Source organism: Melanostigma gelatinosum (genome assembly GCF_949748355.1).
Source record: "Melanostigma gelatinosum genome assembly, chromosome: 19".
NCBI classification, from domain to species: domain Eukaryota; kingdom Metazoa; phylum Chordata; class Actinopteri; order Perciformes; family Zoarcidae; genus Melanostigma; species Melanostigma gelatinosum.
Window position 1 is genome coordinate 8,916,922 of NC_136652.1, and position 21,911 is coordinate 8,938,832.

The 21,911-nt window shown below is 41.4% G+C and overlaps 1 protein-coding gene across 1 annotated transcript; it reads right to left on the reverse strand.

Moving 5' to 3' along the window:
* Nucleotides 1–1,405: 1,405 nt before the first annotated feature.
* LOC306792946 (dihydropyrimidinase-related protein 5-like) lies at nucleotides 1,406–20,908 on the reverse strand. Its single transcript, XM_079290330.1, has 14 exons — nucleotides 20,842–20,908; nucleotides 14,141–14,255; nucleotides 12,606–12,755; nucleotides 7,127–7,285; nucleotides 6,174–6,353; nucleotides 5,850–5,918; nucleotides 5,532–5,576; nucleotides 5,362–5,437; nucleotides 5,092–5,248; nucleotides 4,851–4,992; nucleotides 4,551–4,693; nucleotides 4,257–4,464; nucleotides 3,352–3,529; nucleotides 1,406–3,256 (listed from the first exon to the last, which is right to left on the reverse strand). Exons 2-14 carry the CDS (start codon nucleotides 14,249–14,251, stop codon nucleotides 3,171–3,173), a joined length of 1,704 nt encoding a protein of 567 aa, XP_079146456.1. The 5' UTR covers nucleotides 14,252–14,255; nucleotides 20,842–20,908; the 3' UTR covers nucleotides 1,406–3,170.
* Between the last annotated feature and the right edge of the window lie 1,003 nt (nucleotides 20,909–21,911).

A 21,911-nucleotide genomic window follows, 5' to 3' on the forward strand; every position in this document is an offset into this window, starting at 1 on the left:
GACTGTTTCCTCGGCGAAGTTACGCGAGACTGCTCTCACACCTAAGCCGCTGGGGAAGTACGCAAGCGCAGAGCAGTTGCAGGATTTTCACATTCATTTCATTGCAACTGGTGTTCTCATGAACGGCCATGATGGAGACAAAAAATACGACTAAGCCCGTGTTTGATTATTAATTAACCTGAGCTAGTGTAAGTATTCAGATCCTTTAATTACCAAAGTACAACAATACTTTATTATAAGTAAAAGTCCTGATTTCAAAAAGTTTACTTAGGTAAGAGTACAAAAGTAGTATCAACAAAATGTAGGGTACTTAAAGTAAAGTGGTGTAAAGTAACTGCACCCAAGTACTGTATTTAAGTAGAATTCTGAGGTACTTTTACTTACTTGAGAATCAAAATATTCTGCTGTTTTATACTTCTCATCAACTACATCTCAAGGGAAACTTTTTACACCTCTATATTTATCTGACAGCTGAAGTTACTACACAGCATTATCAATATAAAAGATGATACTGTGCCATAGTTAAGCTCTGTAACAGTATATAGAGCGGGTCAAATGTTCTCCAATTCAGTAATAATAATAATAAATGATATATATAATAATATAACTATCGCAATGTTTGCATTCTGCCTAAAGTGTAGTTTTACTTTGATACTTATATATATATTTTGCTTCTAACTTTTGTACTTTTACTGAAGTGAAGTACAAGTGTTTAAAGAATGACTCTTTTCAAAGTATTATAAAATATTATATGAGCACAGTAGGGCACCACAGCAACATTTTTATTATTATCATTATTTTTTAACATTATTGTGATTATAATGATTATTATTATTGTATTTATTTGTTATGTTTTAAAGCAAATGTCTGCTTTTATTTGTGGTCATATCCATGCAGATCTGCACTTTAGAAAGATTTCTGCTGTTTTCCTGTCACACTTAATATTTATTTTATTGCGATCTGCAACAAAACACAGATGCACCTTTCATTGCTTTTAATTTAATTAAATTTGCAATATTGTCATTTATACCCTGCACTTTTCTGCATGTGTTTCAGCTGCGTCCTTATCTGTACTTTGTATATTCTTTCATGATATTGTTTTGTTTTGCCAATGTATGTCACATATTTTCCTTCAGTATGAATAGTTTGATATCGTCTTATTGTGCTTTTTCTAGTTCATATCAATTACTGAATTCATCTTTTGCTAAATTGTACTTTTTTTAACATAACATAATACAACTGTGACCACAAATCTTTTGAGGCATTTCAGAAATAAAAAGGTAACATATAGCAACCAAGATGTTATTTTTTCTCACTTTATTCTTTTTTTGTGCATGGTGTGGTAAGAAACAAGCAGCCACTTACAGATTCAACAGGTTCACTGTCCAACACGACAAGAATCTACAAACACACACACAGCCACCAAGCAGTCACAGTGCCTTCGAAGAGACAAATCCATCCAACATTAAAATAACGTTGTTGTAGGTAATAGTTACAAAAAACAGCACCAGTTGTTGTGAGCTTGTGGAGAGATTTCACTCGTCTGTCTCCACGCGGTGCTCTTCGTGCATGGGGGGGGGGGGGGGGGGTGCACGGGTGACTCGTATTGGCACATTTATTCTTTCAGCTAAAAAAACAAAACAAACAAAGATCCTAAATCTATAGTTCACAGAAAAGAAGACGTGTTCATGTATAAATATAATACTGACAGCAGGAATGAGACGACATCAGGAGGTGAGAGGTTCAGTGGTTTTCTTCAGACTGTGCAGCTCAATCTTCCTGCTCTGTGGAGACTAACTGCTCTACATGCTACTGAAACTCAACAACTTAATATCATTTTCAGTTTCTACGCACAATCTGAGGCCTCATTAATCAGCTTAGTCTCTGGCTAGTTGGTAAATTTTGTCTGTTTGGTGCTGGAGGAGCAGCGTACAATGAGTTTATCAGAGCTTTATTGCTAGAAACAGAGTAGCTAGAGTGAACCAAAATAGCAATTTTTGTTAAAATCACTCTTTCTCAGACTTACACTTGTTTCATACAAGTTTTGATCAATGAGGCCCCTGGTGTTTTCAGCAGCCCTTGTTTTTGGGTGATGTATGGTTTTTATTGATGTAAATTACATTAAGCTGTATTCTGATGTTCTGCATTATCAGTCACAGAAAGCTTTTCCTCTTTCGCCACTGTGATCTTTAAGTCACATACTCTTCATCCTTCCTTTAACAAACTTCTCTTCAGTCTTCCAGCACTTTGCAAGGTCTATAGATACCACGTTTCCACGACAGAAATGACTGCATTTAGCTGTTGTGGGATCAGTACTGGGAGCAGTTATAGTCCCAGGTCAGCCCACAGCTTGTTTAACTTCTGTAACCGAGTCCATAGACTTTGCTACAATGCAGGTGAGGCAGGATATCTCTGAAATGTGAGTGTTGTTTCAGTTAGAGGCAGTGAACATATAAGGATGGAAGGATTCAAGTCTGACTCTTTTTACAGAGTGTAGCTGTAAAAATCACACAGTGTTTTGAAGCAGTTGGATTTCATCACCACACAGTTCACAGTTCACCCATTGGAAATAAACACAGTCAGAGGAACCCACGGTGCAGCAGGAAGCCGAGGACAGTGGGTGTTTAATCACAAACAGAATCCACACACGTCTTCATATGAGTGTAACGCTATGTTGTCTACAGTGCACTGGATATGTGTGTGACGGGGGTATAATAGATATTTCACAGAATTCAGTTCCACTATTTTTAAATAATTAATTCAACATCACTTCAGTTCAAACCATAAAAACTGTACTGGTTTTGATCTTTCACAGTTTGCTTCATTTGCGTTTCTCTGTGGGATACGAGCAGGGTGGTAATGAGCAGACTCTGTCGATGTTAGTATGATCAGCTTGAATTTAGCGAACCGTTTTAAATTCATAGATAGCCCTTCCTTCTTGTCTAGTTATTCGGGTCAGTCACTCCAATTAAGACAAATTAGATTCGTAAAAGTCACTTTGGTAGATCACTGATCATCAGTTACGTCTTCACCAATCACAGAAACATGCTTCAATTTGTATTCCTCCCTTAACTTTTATCCTGTGATTAAGAAATCAGTGCAGTTTTCCTGGTTGCGTAGAATTATACAAAACAAGGAGACTCGGACGGACGTAGCTCCGGCTGCAGCGATTACCAGATACCACTGGAGCGACCGCCGGGAGGGGCCAGGATCCGGGCCGAGGACCTCTTCGGGATGTGGTCATCGACCTGAGACCCTGAGAGAAGAACAGAACATAAAAATAAACAAAAACTACAGTTTTAAAGATTTCTACGAAACAACCACAGTGTTATAAGCTTCATTCCAGCCTACCTGAGAGGCTAAAGGAGGACTCGTGGAGGTCTCGGACTCCCTGCTGCGAGCGAGGACAGCCTTTGTTGGCCGCCTCTCCGTCTATTGGGCCCAAACCAAGCTCCTTCTTCATGGTGTTTGCCACCTTGGCCACGTCACCAGAGTAGGCATCCCTGTCAACCCCTTTGTAAGCCTGAGTCTGAAGCAGAGAGGGAGGAGGTGAAAGGTCAAATATAAATACGATACACACGAAGTACAGGCTTGGGATGGTGATTTTTAACCATTTTTAATGCTAGTTGTAGCAAAAGTTTAACTGAAATTGGATCTAATTGGGCTTTTACAGATTCTGAAAATATCCATATTTTTTAAAAGGAGCAGACTATTTTAAGCTGACCCAGATATTCTGTTCATGTGCTCACAAATGTGTCACATATCTGTTGTGAAATAGCCAGAGTTTACTTTAAACATGGCTATCAAACAGAGAGCACAGCTCTCAATGTAAAACCAAGAAAACTACATAAAATAATTAAATTTCACTATCATAACCAGCGATAAATTCCATATAAAAACATGGGATGAGACAAATCTATACTTCTGGGATATATAAATAACTTTACATATGGTATATATAATATGCAGAAAGCATAGAAAAGTAATTCCAATAAAAGTAGCAGTATAAACCATCAGTGTCGTTAAAACAGAGCAGAAACGCTGCAGAGGCTTTTTTGCCGACAGCAGCAGCAAAAAAAACGGTGTCAGCGAACAGACAGAGCAGGAGCATTAAATCCTTTATATAGACTGCCAAACCAGCAAAGCAGCGCAGTTAGAAACAGTAGGATGGGTGTGTTTGCAGTAGGTGTGGCTGCCAGCTAACACAGCAAACCTCTGCACGAGTCCTGGTGTCAGAACTATTTAGTGTGACAGACCTTTTCTCTCTGCACCATCTTCTTGTAGAGGTAGTCGGGGAAGGTGCGCTGAGGGTAGAACTTTCCGGATCCCTCGGCACACATGAACACCCCGTTCTCACACACCAGACGTCCGCGGCTGATGGTGACCAGCGGAACCCCGTGGCAGCGCATCCCCTCGTACAGGTTGAAGTCTCCGCCCTGCACCTGAGTGCTCACGGAGATCGTCCTGCGCAGACGGGACACTAAATGAATCAAGAAGCGATAGTGACGGGCTGTGAGCCCCATCGTCGTGTTGGGAATATAACTGCGTACCTTGTTGCGTCCGGGTCCCAGACCACCAAATCAGCATCAGCCCCGGGGATGATGCGACCCTTGCGTGGGTACAGGTTGTAGATCTTGGCAGCGTTAGAGCTCGTCACTGCCACAAAACGATTCTCATCCATTTTCCCTGTAACCTGCAGACATTCATGTATTAAAAACATGTCAGAAATACAAACCTGAAGCAACAAAACCTGAAGCGATGGACATGGATCCTTCCTGTTACTGTCACTACGATGCATGCTACATAATACACACAAGCTTGGTTACGTGTGTGTGTGTGTGTGTACGTACCACTCCCCTCTCCCAAATGACACTCATCCTGTCCTGGACTCCAGCCACTCCATGAGGGATCTTTGTGAAGTCGTCCTTGCCCAAAGCTCTCTGCTTCATGCTAAATGGACGGTGCTCTGACGCCACGACACTCAGAGAGTCACTGCAAACAAGATGAATGTCATCAGTCTAAATGATCGCATGTCTCTGATTGTCAGTGCTGTATTTTAGGAACACGTTCCAGTCTGTAGTGAGCACATACTTGCCCAGCAGGCCCATGAGGTAGCTGGGCGTGTTGGGGTCGAGGCGGAGAGGAGGGACGACGACGTGGGCGGCGGCGTGAACCCAGTCCTGATGGTAATACTGCATCCCGTTCAGCACAGCGTGACCTACTGTGGTCTCCGCGTGGACCACCTTACCTGCAGAGACAAACAAAGAAAGAAAGAGAACAAAAAGCGGTTTGTTACAAAAAGATTATTCTGTCATCACCACTGTCAAAATCTTCATGCTAGTGTCTTTTAATTCGACTCACCTTGCATCTTAGCAGCAGCAATCATGTCCCCAGCAGACATACTGGACACATTCACAAGGTAGATCGGGCAGTGAGCCTGCAATCACAAGTGAATGCATTGATTTAATCAGTGACATGCAGACACATGCACACAGACAGGATATTAAAATCAGTTTTCTGCATCTGTTTACCCTGTTGGCGATGGTGATGGCTCTGTGAGTAGCCTCAGACTCCAGCTGTAGACAATAAGATGGACAACTTTAATAAGTACTCAATAGAAATGTATATTTCAGGTCTTTGTCATGAACTTCTATTTAAAAAAAATTCAATATGTGTGTGTTCGTTACGTTAATACCCTGAAATAGTTTTTATTGTCATCACTTTAAGCGTACAGAAAGAAAAAAAGAAGTAGAAAAAAAGCATGGAATCCAAACTGTTTTATATTCAAGTAACTTTAGAAGGACAATAGCTAAATGCAAATGAGTGATGAGGAATAACCTCTAATTTACCTCCTCTGGTCGACTTATCTCAATACCCTCCGGTCCATTGATGCCTAAACCCAGAGCCTCTTTGGCACCCTAAATACACAAACACACACACACACACACACACACACACACAGGTTCAATTCATTCTGTAATTGTTTCTTTAATATTTAAAAACTCCACACACATACAGGTGATTGAAGAGTCTACTACTAAAATGTGCAAACTAGCTAATGTCCAGCATCAAAAATTCTGCAATGACAGAAAAAAACAGTATTTTCCCTGTACCGGACGTCTCTCATTAAAAGGAAAACACAGAGGAATGTGTTGGGGTTATGTGATGTGCACCTCTGCCACCAGCTCTCCGTTCTCGGCGTGGACACGAGCGATGGCCCCGATGTCTTTGCAGGTCTGCAGCGTCTGGTAGAGCTCCGAGTCCCTCAGCATCATCGTGTCTTTGTAGGCCATGAACATCTGGAAAGAGTTCACTCCGTGCTCCCTCACCAGGGTCTCCATCTCGCTACGCACCTGATCCCAGGACAAAGGTAAGGGGACAAAGAGAGAGTTTTGCTTCTGTATAACTGGCAAAAGGCAGACAGTGAAGAGCATCAGCCAGTGGAATGTGGGCGTAGAGGGAATAAGAAACTGTGTTGATGTGTGCTTGTTATATGAGGCGTGAAATGAGCGTTTGGGTTGCAGCCCGAATGAGATCACAATGCATTGACATTGGTGAATATCAGAAGTCCCACATAGACATTCACTGCATAGAAAAATCTATACTACTCACTCAAAAAGCAGGCAACAGAAACTGAAGGTATTGTGCAGATAAAATATTCTTCCGTAGCTGCAGTATTAATACTAAAGTAATATAGTGGTGTTATCTCAATGTTAACTACCAGATTAATTGACACTAGCCAATAGCACGTAGTCGCAGTTGCATAGTTACATCACGGTATTACAAGGATGTTAACAGCTAGATTTTCTGGCATTAAACATTTGACTATATATAAGTATATAAGACGTGGCGCGCGCACATGATGCAGCACAGATATTACAGCCAAAGGCTGAATGAGGCACGTTGACTCATAGAATCTGCCTAATGTGCCCAGTGAGCATGTGTGGTGACCTAGTTCATGTAAGGTTTAATCTAGGTCATTTCACACGCAAATGAAAAATGCTATGGCTGCGTTATTAATCATTCAGCCAGAATAAAAGCTTGAGGGGAAAGAACTATGTCTGTTTGTCAAAGATATAAGTGTTTCCATGCTGTTCACATGCGGACCCCCCTCTCTGGGTCTTACCTTTGGCCCCCACCAAGTCACCCCGATGTGCAGGGCGTAGTCGCAGCATGCCTTGGCGTCGGCCAGAGCTCGGCAATTCTCGTAGGCGTCCAGCAGGGAGCAGTGCTGTTCAGGCAGGACCAGGGCCATCACCATGGTGGTACCGCCCATCAGAGCCGCCTGGGTGAGGAGAGAGGGTGAGGAGAGGTGAGGAAGGAAAGATGGAATGGAAGGAGGGAGACAGAAAAATGGGAGGCAGAGGAAGTAAAAAAAGAGAGATGGCTTAAAGGCTAGAACAATGGTTCCACTGTAAAGCACAGAGTCACTGTTTGTCCTGGTGACAATGAGCAACAGTTCTTCCGAACTGTTTTCTCATCGTCATGAAGTCTGCTTGTTACTAGTTGTGTCCATTGTTCGGTTGTTTTTTAAACGTAGATGATGCACAAAGACGGACTTCTTGTACTGATGTTTGATGAATAGCATATTCTTGAAATCTCATGCAGATTGAACCAAATGTTTGGCATCACACAGACAAAAAAACTCATTAACCACTTAGACTCTGATAAAATGTTCTCTTGAATGTAAAAATCAACCTTTTTCTTGCACACAATTGCAAATTCCCCTCAATCAAGTTTACATTTATCTGCACAGACATCTGTGCATCCAAAGTCTTAACTACTTGACTTTCTCATTTTGCTTTCTCGGAAGACATATACATGATTCATGTACCGTCTGTTCAGTGTGCATCGCATTTAAAATCCAAACAACTGATAATCACGTTTGTTTGGTTTGTTTTCTTATTATGATTTAAATATTAACTCAATATCATAGTTAACTTCCATTTCACTGCATTTAGTTAATGTTGTTCATTTGCCCGCTCTGAATAAACCTATAACACCTTCGAAGAGGCTAGGAGAAGAAGATATTAGGAAAGAGCAACTAAGGAGAGCCCAACTCTACTTCTATGAAAACAAAAACAATCTTAAGTTTTGTGAATATGAGTCTTTAAGCAGATTGGAGGAGATGAACAGGAAACATGAAAAGGAACAGAAGAGGAAGAGAAGCACCTGATGAAGACAGGAAAGAAGGAAGAGAAGAGAGATGGATGACTGATGAAGTGAAGGGAGTTGGTCTGCAGCGACTCGTCTCAGTTGGCTGAATGGTAAATGCACTTTTGTGTCGCCATGACAACAGATACTGCTCAGCCATGCCTGTCGCATGTCCCCACCCTCCTCCTCCTCCTCCTCCTCTTCCTCCTCCTCCTCCTCCTCCTCCTCTTCCTCAACCATTCAATATCCTGGAACAGTCGAACAGGGATATTGCACCGAGGAATTATGGGAAAACAGGCAACAATCATCATAGTTCTGTATCATTTCACCGGCTGCATGAAATGTAAGTAAACGTGAACACGACCCTGGTTCACGTGTCGGCGTGGAGCCGTTCCACCCCGCACCAGACACGTCTCAGACAGGGGCGGGGTCATCTGCTTTTGAGTGACAGCTCCACCAGCCAACTGACATCAGGTTTCCTATTACCATAGTAACCAGTCCAAATCATCTTCAGCGTCAGCGTCGAAGGTCTCTGCATGTGTGTGTGCATTAAGATTATCATATATCACTGTCAGTGTGAGTGTGTGTGTGTGTGTGTGTGTGTGTGTGTGTGTGAGTGAGAGAGAGAGAGAAATCAGGGTACGTGGACACATCTGGGGATTGTGGGATTTATACTGTCTGTCTGCACGGCATTGATTCAAATTTACTGCCAGTATACTTTTGTGATTTTTGTGATTTTGTGAGTGTGAGTGTTACAGTAGCAGACTTGCAAACTGTCTGCAGGATGACATGTCTTTCATTCTGTCCCGTTTCCTCTTTAAGCTTCATCTGTAACTAGTCATCATCAGCATCCAAATTTAGACTGTTCGACATTACAAATCTGCTAAAGAGATCAAAGAAGTACCAAAATACGAGTGCCCGCAGTTCATACTACATAAGCAGTCAGTGTTCTGATGAAACGGTTCGTAACTGGTGTTGTTGAGCAAAATGAAGCCGTCATCCGACAGACCAGCGTAGAAACCAGCATGGACTATAAGGCTGTTTTTAGACTTGTACTAACCTCAGTTATTCTTTACACCCCAAATCCATCCTCACAGGTTTGTTCTTACCAACAGAATTAATATTTTAAAATTCAAATTTGGCCAAATTACTATAATCATAACCATACAAATCTGATTTCACAAGACATCTTGGATTTATCTTCAATTAATACAAACGACATGTGTTCATATAAACATTAACTGTGTGTTGTGATGAATGTTAACAGCCATAATAATGCTCTTTAATGATTTTCCCATGTTATTTCACAGCTGCAGCGATGGCTATGTAAGCTGACAGAAACACAGATTTATTGTTGTATTCAGACGGACCATCATGTAAGTAAACACACACATTTATATACATGTGGTGTAGATGGTTATTCTGTTATGACACACTACATCATCATATATCTAATAGCTCTCTTGTCAAGCCACAGTAAACCCGACATATACTCCCCTCTTTGGTTCCTTAAACGTGTTACAGCGTATAGTTAAAGTGGACGGTGACACATAAACCCTAAACAATGTTTTTATCATGAATCCCCCAGTCTATTAAAGACCCCCGACCCCCTACTGTGAAGATAATCCCCGGGAGAAGAAAGTGAAACTGACAGACAGAGGGGGGGGGGGGGGGGGGGGTGAGACATGGCTGATGTGAGAGGATGAGAAGATCTTTGTATGCTGGACTGTGGGAGAGGCTATCAGTGTCAGACACATTACCACTGCAGCTCTCTGATCAGCCTGTATCAGCACCGCTCATACTCCACATATTACAGCTGAACACCTTTCATCCTCCTCCTCCTCCTCCTCCTCCTCACCTCCCCTGCCTGCAGAGGCATTGCAATGATATCTGCAGTGCATGCTGGGAGATATACAGAGCTGGTGTGCCATTTTAGCTGAATATTTGTCCTTTATAGACAAATCAGATCTGATCCGGTGCAGTTGGGGGAAGATGCTGTCACCGGTGGCTTCTATTCATACGTTTGCATTGACGTTAGTTCCTCTGTTGAGTAGTTAGTTGCTAGCTGTGCAACTGGGGAACAAATCCAAAAACCAGCAATTTGTTCTGGTTCACTGAGTTTATTACTTCTTAAGTTACATTCTAGTCGTAACGTACCACTGAACTTATATCAAACTTGTTTATTTTAGCTTGATTACTGAAGGGAATAATACTTTAAAAATACTAAAATACTCATCTTCCTGTCAGGTAGGAGATCTGTTCTCTGTACTTGTAAACACAGTGCAAATACTAAAATCAGCCTACATTTAGTTTTTAAATGACCTTTATATTGAATAAAGCCTGTACTTGGGGAAATGCTTTGTTCGTGTGTAAATCTGAGCTCTGTGTGATACAATACAGCTCAATACCTGCACATGTATGTATAAACCTACACTGCAGTACTACTTCTACCAGTCTGTTATATACATCGCCCTCCTGCTGCAGGTCAGTGTGAGTCTGTACCAGAGGGGAGGAAACAGTTTGGGGGGAGGGAAGAGAGAAAGATGGAAGGAAAGCACAAGAGGTAGCACAGTGTTACAAAGGGTTAGGAGGGAGGGAAGACGATGCAGAGAGAAATAGTTTTGGGCAACGCAGTCACCATAGAGACCTCACAATACTGCCATGTTTATGCGTGCACACACACACACACACACACATTTGCTCCCTCTGATTTCCTCACATAGAGTGGGGGGGGGGCTAGTTGCCATGGCAGCAGGGTCAGTGGGTAGGGGTTGCAGCATACGGACGATTCAATCCCCCAAATTCCTCTCACCCGACTTCAGTTGGCATTCCATCAGACTCAGACCTCAGTTCACTGAGATTCTGCACCGCAAACTCCCTGCAGGTCATATTGTTTACCACCAAATCTAGTCTCGCTGATGTTAATAACAACCGTGTAAAAATGTAATCACAATTTAAAAAAGTTACAAGAGCCGCAATTCTTATTTTATGCTGCATTCGTGTGATGTTGGAATAATCTGAAAAATATGTCTGTACCTGACTTGTTATCAGGGTTAATGCTAAAAAAATAACTTTTATAATTAAAACATTCACTCTACAGCTAACGGTTACAAGCTAATTCCATATTACAAACAACATGTAAGCAAAAAATGTATCTGCAATAGGGGGATAATTGGCAAGTCGTGTACCAAGACACGCCTCCATACTCGACACATACTTATATACTCTTGCACTTAATAAGTCAAAGGATACACAGTCATATATCACAGACGTATACATGTGTAACAATGCATACATGTTAAATCATGAATACAAAAGAACAATAACAATAGTGTCCCAACAAACTGTAGAAGGGGTACGAGGCAAGAGAAATATTTGGTGACAGTAGCTTTTAATGGTTGCAATGAACTGCCAATTACATATATGTACTTACCAAAGTACAAGATAAATATACAGCCACTTTATGCAAAACACAGAACCTATGTAATATCTAACACAGAATAAGCAAAGTCACATTTTCCATTTCGAGTTCAATTTTCTTGGTGGCTTACATTTCTCGATCTGACATATTGGAAAAAAACAACTCTGACATCAAGAAACAACATATTTTTTCTCATCTTTATGCAAGAATAATCTGAGGCTTATGTTTGATCTTGTATTAAACTAACACCACAGCAGGCCTGGAGCTAAAATGTGTGGGAAATAAGTCCGCATGGTCCGAGCACCAAGCGGACACTTTCCATCCTCTCAAATGAAGTTAACTAAGTCATTTTCTGGGCACCGATTGGTGCGATGATCATTTTGCAACTGTGATGAATTGTTAGGAGTAGTTCAACAAGATAATCACATTAGAAGCAATGTTGGCACACAAACTTTATTGACAAGGCTACAAAATGGACGTCTGTCAATGTGTTGGATCTTTGCTCACAGGTTACATTATGCACAGCGACTGCCACACCGTCGTACTACCAGTTCACAACCCCCCCCCCCCCACAGAGATAAACAACAGCAAAAACAGCCCACAGCATCCTCCAACACAATTCCCCTCCTCTCCAAGTCTCCTAATTAATCATCCTCTCTGCTCTGAGTCTGAGTGTAAAACATGCAGAGCATCCTGCAGGAAATTAACTAATAAACCCCGTATGAATTAAAGACCGAACAGCTGTGTGTGTAAAAAGTGAAGCGTGTGACAGCTGTTTGCTTCCTATAGGACCAGTGGGAGAACACATGTTGTCATTAGTCTGGATGAACGTATGAAGCCGAATGCAGGGTGAGGATCTGCATGTAGACGAGAGAGAGAGAGAGAGAGAGAGAGAGAGAGAGAGTATGTCTGTGTGTGACAGCTGTCTCTCTGGTTTCTAAATGTGTTAAATCACAGGCATGCTGAAGAGCCTCGTCATAACAATCCTGTGTGTGTGTGTGTGTGTGTGTGTGTGTGTGTGTGTGTGTACCTTGGTCCCACTGTAGAAGTCATCCTGAATGCTGGCGTTCATGAAAGTGTCCTGCAGATGCACGCTGGTGTCTATTCCGCCCGGCAACACAAGCTTTCCAGAGGCGTCGATCACCTTGGCCCCGCCCGGTATCATCAGCTCCTTTCCAACCTACCGCAGAGAAGACGAGCAGACACATTTCACAACTTTATTACGATGCATTTTGTCCCCATGAGGTGCATGAACCACCGGCCATATGATGACTATTAAGAGCTATTGAGGATATTAGTGTTTGGGTTAATGTGGTTTTAATGTAGTCCATTAAAATGAGAACAGAGACTGAGTGGTCATATTAAAGAGGGACAATCAATGGTTCTCTGGTTGAGACCAGATCATCAAACAAGTGCTTGATTCTGTTTATTAGACATTCACGGTGCCCAGAGGATACATTCTATTGGTTTTGGTGCTCCCCTGACTCCCCAACATTTTCACTTATCAAGTGCAATATCTCAACATTTACTGGGTAGATGAACTGACCTCCAAGTATTGAATAAACTGTCATGAAATCTGATCCACACATGAATCTCCTCAGGATGAATGGTCATAACTTTTAGGATCCCTTAACGTTCGTCTAACGCCAACATCTGGTCAAAATTGGAATTTGTCCGACACATTTCGGACCAAATACCTGCAAAACCAACGACTTTCAACAGTACTTTTTGTTTGGAGCACGGAGCGAATGCTGGCATGCTAACATGCTAAACTAAGATGGTGAACGTTATACTTGCTGCTTAGCATCAGCATGTTAGCATTGTTACACGGCTAAAAGCACATCAGTCAGTGTGATGATGTCTAATTTGGCCAACTGATCGCAACCGTCTTCTTTAGAGACTTAAAGGCAAGGCAAGGCAAGGCAAGTTTATTTGTATAGCACATTTCAACAACAAGGTAATTCAAAGTGCTTCACATAAAACCATTAAAAGCATCAAAACATAAGGCAAAAGAAAAGGAGATTTAAAAACAATTAAGAACATTCATTAAAACATTAAAAAAGCTTCATAATTCACGGGAGAGGTTTTGACGGACATATTATATATCATAGAAAACCTCTTGAGTCAAGAGAACCGGATGTGCAGAAATGCTGACTCATTTCCAGGTTTTAGGACCCATTCTTGCAGCGCTCCATCAGCCTCAACAAAGTGTGTGAGAATGCGCTGAAGTGGAGTGTTGTAGTAGAAGTAGAGATGAGCGTCCCAGGTTCCTGAGTCAAATGCATCCTCTTCACATGAACCGATTCTTATTTCCATGACAACATTCTGTGAGCTAATTTTAGCATTCACTATCATCATGTGGAGCCACGGAGCTCATTCTGTTCATACTGTGTTACTGTGAAATGAGTCACACTAGTAACAGCTGGGGATAAACTGAAGAGAGAGAGTGTGCATCAGTGTGTGTGTGTGTGTGTGTGTGCATGAAAGACAGTTAACTGTCAAGACAAATAAAGGATGTACATATACGTGTAGATGTAAATGCATTGGTGAGTGAATGTGGTGTACCTGCTGAATGATGCCGTTCTCGATGTAGACATCTGCTTCCTGGGTGAAGTCATCGTTGACCACCTTCCCTCCCTTGATGAGGATACGCATCGACCCCATGTTGGCAGCCATAGTCCTAGAAAAAAAATGCATCAATGTTACAGTGCAAAGGTGGAGATACTGTGAACACCGATGACGTTAAGATGAACGATTTAAAGCAAAGCCACTGACAACAAGAATGAATGCAAATGGTTAAACAGCATCCTGAGCAGTGTGTTAATGTCTTAGAAGGCAAGGCCCACGTCTCATGTGTGGCTTGTGGCGGTGAACGTGTATCACAGCCATTGTCGCAGACGTTGTATGGATGTAAGAAAAGGTTTTCAATTCAAAATGGCAGCTGTTTCCAACTGCCAGAGCACAACGGGACAATCGTCCGTGATTACACCAGTGTTTTCTGCTAAATTACAGTTTCTGACACATGTGCTGTCGTTTTGTCTCTGGAGACAGAAAACGTCCTCCAAGCTTTTAGTGCGTCCGCTTGGTCTATGAAATGTTAAGAGTCGAGCAGAGAATCTATAATTTACAAATCTATTGCAGTATCTGCTGGAATATGAAAGATCCTCAGAGTTCTGCGCTGGCTGACGGAAAGCAGAGGCTTCTTAAAATATACACAGTAGCTGAATACTTACTAACTAACCCACGTATGTTACCAGCTTCATCAACTGAACCAGACTGGAGGAAGAAAACGGGTTTCATATTATAATATTTACGCTGCCTGGTAAAGACTGATGAAGGAATTGAATACAACTTTTGTTTTTAGTGGACAGGTTAGACTTGCTATAATGGATGGGTGGATGTCAATTAAAAACAACATTTTGAGTATTGATTACTCCTTTAAGTCATTTTTCAAGCAAAGCTTTTCCAGTGTAGCGATTTGATGTTTTTCATTGTCTTATGTGACACTAAATTTAATATTTTGGAAAACCTTTGTGGACATTTTCCGCTATTTTTCTGACATTTCATCGAAAAAGTAATAAGCAGATTCATCAACAGTGAAATTATTTGCTGGTTGCAGCCACTCGCTCGACAAATATGTTAAGCAAGGTGCATTCTAATAGTCCTACAGGGCTTTTGGTTGAAAACATGAATCTAATTAACCTCATTCCAGATTTTTCTACTGTACGTTAATGAATGCCTGCTGGTATTTGTGATCTGGTATTTGTGATCCCCCCCCCCCCCCCCCCCTTTAAACAGTTAATGATAACTTCTGGCAATGGTAATTTCATGTTATGTTACTGTACGCAGCACACAGTTTATGTGCTTCGGGACATTTTCATAGACAGGCTTCCGATGTTTTTCATTTCTCAAACGTTGAACACATTTTATAATTGAAGCAGTAACGCTGAGTCTGGTGATTTGCAGCATTGTCTGCTCGATCAAAGCGCCTTGATGTAATGAAACGCATTTTACTTGCAAAGTTAACAGTATTTAATTGATAGTTGTTGTATGATCTTACATACTCCAGAGTACACTGTGCATGAAAAGTGTATTTAAACAACTATTGGTCCTTATGTGGTACTTTCAGATGATTATTGAAAAAAAGGCTGTGTGAGGAAGTCTTAATGGGATCAACAAACTAAAGAGCTTCTTCTACAAACATCCCTCTGTGTGCAAGTGTGTATTCTGCATGGGTGAATGTATGCAATGTGTCCGACGGACGGACACAATGGCCGCCCAATCACACAGAATCACACTCAAAGAGATGGAGGAGAATAGAGAGAGGAAGGAAAGGAGGGGAAGGAAACAAGCGGTGGTCAGAATAATGTGGAGAGACATTTGTACCCCAACCAGATGTAATGGAATGGGTCCAAAGAGGAGAAACAATTGGGCAGAGATTCTCACATGAAGGATTACATTAAGTTTTGGTTTTATCTATTTTTGCCGAATAAAGTCGAGTCGATCACAGAAAGGTGAGGGCCAAAGAAGAGGTGAAAGAGAGATAGAGAGAGAGAGGCAGGAGTAATAAGGGTGGCAGTAGAAAGAGGAGAGTCCACTGATAGAGGAAGAGTAGAAGTGGATGATCATGTAGAGCTGGAAGATAAAGCGATGAACATGGTGATGGTGATGGGGGGGGGGGGGGGGGTGCGCGGTATGGAAACCAGTGCCCTCAAGGCCTGGCAGCAGAATAAAAGACTGGTTTCCCAGGAGATGGGAACTGGAGTGCGTTCAGCGGAAAAGCCTCGACACAAACACACCCACACACACACACACACACACACACACACACACACACACACACACAATTGCATGTAATGGTATGGTGAAGCATACTAAAACACCACAAACGGCAGTTGAAGCATTTGTCGTTGAAGAATCAACACAAGGAGATGGATATCAACAGTTTTCCTTCCTTACTTTGGATCATTTCGAATAAATAAATATATTCCGAAACATACTGGAAACATACTAAAAACATACTAAACACATACTGGTTACAGGTCCAGCAGGCCAAATCACAGAACTGATTGCTGGACTTCTGCTGACATTTTAGCTTCTCATAATAAATCCCGGCTCTGGATGGTTTACAACCCGTCTCTCTCTCACAATGAATACAGTCTGGAGATTTGATTCAATTCACTGCTTTGTTGGTATTATAGATCCTGATGTTACTGTCAGATAGAACCAGGAAATGACCGACTGAAACCTGTTTCTGGAAAACACAAAGTTACAACAAATGCTTTGAATGATATGCTGACGAATCGATTACATTTACTGGACCCGTGATACATACGCAGTGTTTGTTCTGCTCTTTTTGTCCGGTCGTGTTCAGTGGGTGAAAGGAGTTACGAGAAGGGAATTTGAAATTTGGTGAAGTTGACAGAGAGTGACGTCTGCGTGATATTCGGGCCTCCATTGCTGGTATTTATAGGCCGAGGCTGCTCCACACGGGGAGCTTTGTATGTGTGTGTGTGTGTGTAAGGACTGTAAGCCGAAAGGTGTGTGCGCGCGTGTGTGTGTGTGTTCACTGTGTCATAGCAGGTACGACAGCCAGAGAGAGAGACACACAGGCAAACAGTGACACACCGGGCAACATTTTTCACTCACCCTGTGACCAGCTGCTTCAGCTCGCACCCACACACACACACACACACAGACACACACACACACACACACGCTCACACACACACACACGCACACATACACACACAGACACAAGTCTTAATGGGGGTGTTGATTAATAATGAATGAGGAGCAGAAGGCAGATTTAGTCTAGACTCCCAAAGTCACATCGTCAGATGTTTTCATAACAACGTTGTCGTACCAGAGACACGCAGCCACTTCACAGCTTCCTGTGAGAAACCTGCACGCTGGTCTTTCAGGTATGACCGGCCTGATAATCATGAACAATATTCAGATTCTCTTATTGAAGGCAGGGTTACTATATTAAGATAAACATGAACGCCAAAACCATATCTAGCATGGCAAAAAACTACATAAAAACAAATACTCTATTATAGAAAAGGCTAAAATGATCAGTTGGTATTGCTTACCATTAATTGGCCAAGTTGCATAATTGAAGCTCAAAATGTGTGTCTTCTCATACCTTCACTCACATTTTGAGCTTCAATTGAATGCTTTCTTAAAAAAATCTTTCGCTCATGTATACATGTCGTCATAGTTCAAATAAGAGAGGCAACAGCACCTTGAAAACTACGTACACTCATGTAAACGCTGAACTACAACAAACAGAAATGATCGTATGAGCGTGTTTCAATTGTATTGGCAGAGGCAGCGCTGCAGTCGGACTCTAAACGAAACGCAGGATGAAGATTAAAACCTCCGTCTTGTGATGAAGAGAAGTAAGATCTATTTTGGGAAAAAACCTGAATGTTTAGAAACAGTGTAAACGTGACATGGTGGCTGCTGACATCCTCTGAGCAAGTGCAGGCTCCATGTGTGGCATGTGTGTGTGTGTGTGTGTGTGTGTTGATGCATGTTGTAAGTGAGAAGAAAGGAGTAGACAGCTGCTGACTACTGCTTGAATGCCACAGGGAGGGTCGGCGTACACGGTGTGTGTGTTTGAGTGTTCGAGTCACTGTGTGCGTGTGTGTGTGCCATTACCTCGAAAATGCGTGAGCCAATGTGGGTGTGTGTGTGTATGTGTGTGTGTGAGAGAACAGTAGAGCTATTTATGAATCCAGAACAAACGTACATCAGACAAGTCATACTGAACAAGCAATTTTATATAAGAATAGACATCAAACACACACACACACACAGACAGGATGAGGTTTAAAGAGTTGAGGGTGTTACTGGGGGTTCATGGATGAATAAGCCATTAGTGAATCACACACACAGATAAACAGACAATAACAACATCGGTCGCACAACTAACTAGGCCATCACTTGGAGGATTAGAGTCTCTCTCTCTCTAAATGCACTCTTTATCACGCTGTAATTATATACTAATGTTGCGATAGGCAGGTCTATCATCTATTTATGAATCCATCTTCATCTCTTCCTACCCTTCACTCTCCTCTGTCTCAGGTGAATTGAAGAAGTAATCGAAGTAGAACTTCTGTCTGACCTTTGACCTCTCCTGCTTTGCCGAAAACAAGCCAAATAGCATCTAATTGGTCAAATTAGCCTTCACCTGGGCCTTGAGACTGTTCGTCTTGTTCCCATCCGTCCGGCCGTTATCTTCAGTCACCATCTTGAAAAGATTTTGTGAATTGGACCTCAGGGCTTCATGTGATAAAGCCACACACAACATATGGCATTACAATAGTCCTTGTCATGTTTTTCTTGTATATGTTTTGTATATGGTGTCTACATTTACTCAACTCCTACTGTTAGCATCATTTTAACATACTTGTACTTTTACCTGAGTATTTTAATATTCTGCTAATTCATACTTCTACTCCATACTATTTCAGAGGGATATATCATACTTTTTACTTAAGTTAGTTTCTAGTTACTTTTAACATTAAAAAAGACATATTATATGCTTACATGATATGATGCAGTACTATACTACTCTTACATGGATTTGTCAGTAATAACAGAATAATCTAATATGCCATGATATTATAACTAAGGAGCCATTCTGCATAATGAGTATTTATTTTGACACCTTAAGGACATTTTGTTGACAGTACTTCTATACATTTACCAAAGTAACATTTTGACTTCAGGAATTTTACTTGTAATAGAGTATTTTTAGGCTTTAGGCAGAGTTTCCGAGCGCCAGAATCCTTTTAGAAAATGTCGGTCACAAAGAGCTATCAGTGTTAAATTAAGACTGTTTCATAAGAATCAATTGATTGATTGTTTAAGTCATTTACCAAATGTCAGGCCCTCTTATTATTTTTTTCAGGGTTGCAGCTAACACTGGGCTGGAGGTGGAGCACATCACCCATCTATCACATACAGACACCATTCACATCCACTGCAGTCACCACTACAGAAGTCTAATCTGTGTCTTTGGACTGTGGAAGGAAAGCGAAGCAGCCGGAGGAAACTAACGTCGCCATTATGGGGAGAACATTCAGAACTCCACCCTGCGCACTGGATCAAGGTGCTGCTCGTTAACCAAATCATTTAATGAAATTATTTCTTATTACATCCTCTAAACCACGAGTCCTGAGTGTAACAAGTTAATTAACAAATCTGTCTGATATCAGGCAAGATGGGCATCAATAGTTATGTCGACATTTACAGAGTAAATGGACTACACCGTGTGTATGCAAACAGGTTACGTCATCTATTTAGGAGGCTGTCTAATATATTCTGTTCATTGTGCTGCATTGAGGACTCCTGGAGGCCCCTAAAGCACTCTCCAGTATCCTTAAACCAAATGATGGGAGGGACTCAGTGCCTCCTCATCCACTAAACCAGAGGAGGGCTGCATGCAAAATAAATACCTTCTGATGAAGAGGTGGGGAGATAGGACAAGTCACCTGTTCACATTATGTTCACACACACACACACACACACACATACACACACAACTACATACATCAGCAGGCTCGTTTGTATGCACGACGACTACACACCCTCCTTCTCATGATGATCATCATCATCATCATCCTCCCCACCACTGTGACTCAAGAAATTTGGTAGGACAGAGAATAACTGTAACGAATATAAGACATAACGGCTAACACATACACGTTACACTACAGTAACGTTCAGCCGTATAGCACTAATGGCACGCGAAACACACACACACACACACACACACACACACACACACACACACACACACATACACACACACACACACACATGAACACATTTCTCCCATATTTCGTCGCCGAAAAGCACACGGTGCTAATTTGCAACATACGACCAATCTTCATCCATTCTTCTTTGGATCTATTATCACGTGAAATTCACGCAATGTCATTTAAAATATCATTAAGTAGCTAAAGAAAAGGCTCGCGATAAATCATCCCCATTCAAATGTAGAGGGAGGAATGAAACATCATTCGTTGAATGACATTTCTTTGCAATAAAACACAAAAACTCTTGATATTAAGCTAACGTTATGTAACGTTAGAGGGGAAATAACGGCTGTTAATGATATAAATAATCAAATATTTCAACGGTCTAAATAAAAAATATTGACAATTAATTTCTTCAATTCTTGTCAAGCATTACTAGATTTAGAAAATAAACCCTGGTATCTTCATTTTTCACATAATTGTTGGTCTTCTCACCCTTTTTCTCTCAGATTCACAGATCCTCAGCTGAAGCTCTTCACCGTTGCTCAGCACTAGCAGAGAGCGCGCGGACAGCTGGCACAGCGCGAGCCGCAGATGCTTCACTGCCGACGGTCCTGCAGCAGCCAATCAGGAGCAACTCAGACCTGACCAAAGGAAAAACGGACCAATAGGAGACGAGATATGTGGTCTCCTCTCTCCGGTAGACAGGGGCGCGTCTCCTGTCTCCAGAGACTCATGCTGCCTTCAAGTGCTGTCGGAAATATTGATGTTAGTACCTGATGACTTTAAGCAACTGATTATACGAAGTGTGAAGGTATTTTAAGTGAGGTACTTAGGTTTGTTTAGACTAATACACTTAGAGGGAAAGTTCAGTTTTGATATTGGAAACTAGTTGACAAAGCCAGTAAATGCTATTAACATATACTATATTAATAATAATTCAGAACAGCTGCTAATAGATCTTGCTATAAAAATATTGTTTTTACACCAATAAGTCTATACTAGCTCAATAACAACTGCAGTACCCAACACATTATTTCTGCATATTTGCAACATTCTTTTAAATATTTTAAGGTTTAGTCATGTATTTAGCTTTTAAATTGAATGTCATGTCTCTAACACATTTATATTTATATTATATTGTATTCATTTATTTGAAAAAGTCCCGAATTGTTGTTTTTCTTTCGTCTTAGTTTGTCTGTTGTGCTGATGAAACGTTTGAATTACAACAGGGGTCAATACAATCTGAATATTAAGTGGATCGTTTTTTTATAAAGACCTCCAATACATACTGTCCAACATCCTATTGTACATGAGTAATGTTACCTTTACCCAAGCTCTCAAAGAAGACCATTTAAAATTCCCGAAATGTAACGCACATACCCGTTTGGATAGGCGTACATAGGGCTTACATACAATGATGTACTCTGTAAGCTGCATGACATAAATATCAAACCTTGTCACTCAATTTCATGCCAGGTGTGTATAAATAAATCATATAAAGTCACACCACCAGTTTGGTATCACTTCTGACCGAGAGCACTTGAATGCTGCGTGTGCAGTCC

What these genes read in the sequence shown, in the direction of transcription:
- LOC306792946 (XM_079290330.1), bottom strand. Translation starts at nt 14,251, where the DNA reads ATGGCTGCCAACATGGGGTCGATGCGTATCCTCATCAAGGGAGGGAAG. An exon ending in TCATTTGGGAGAGGGGAGTG is followed by an intron (nt 4,694 to 4,850) that starts GTACGTACACAC and finishes GAATGTCTGCAG; the next exon opens with GTTACAGGGAAAATGGATGA. An exon ending in GTCCTCCTTTAGCCTCTCAG is followed by an intron (nt 3,257 to 3,351) that starts GTAGGCTGGAAT and finishes TTCTTCTCTCAG; the next exon opens with GGTCTCAGGTCGATGACCAC.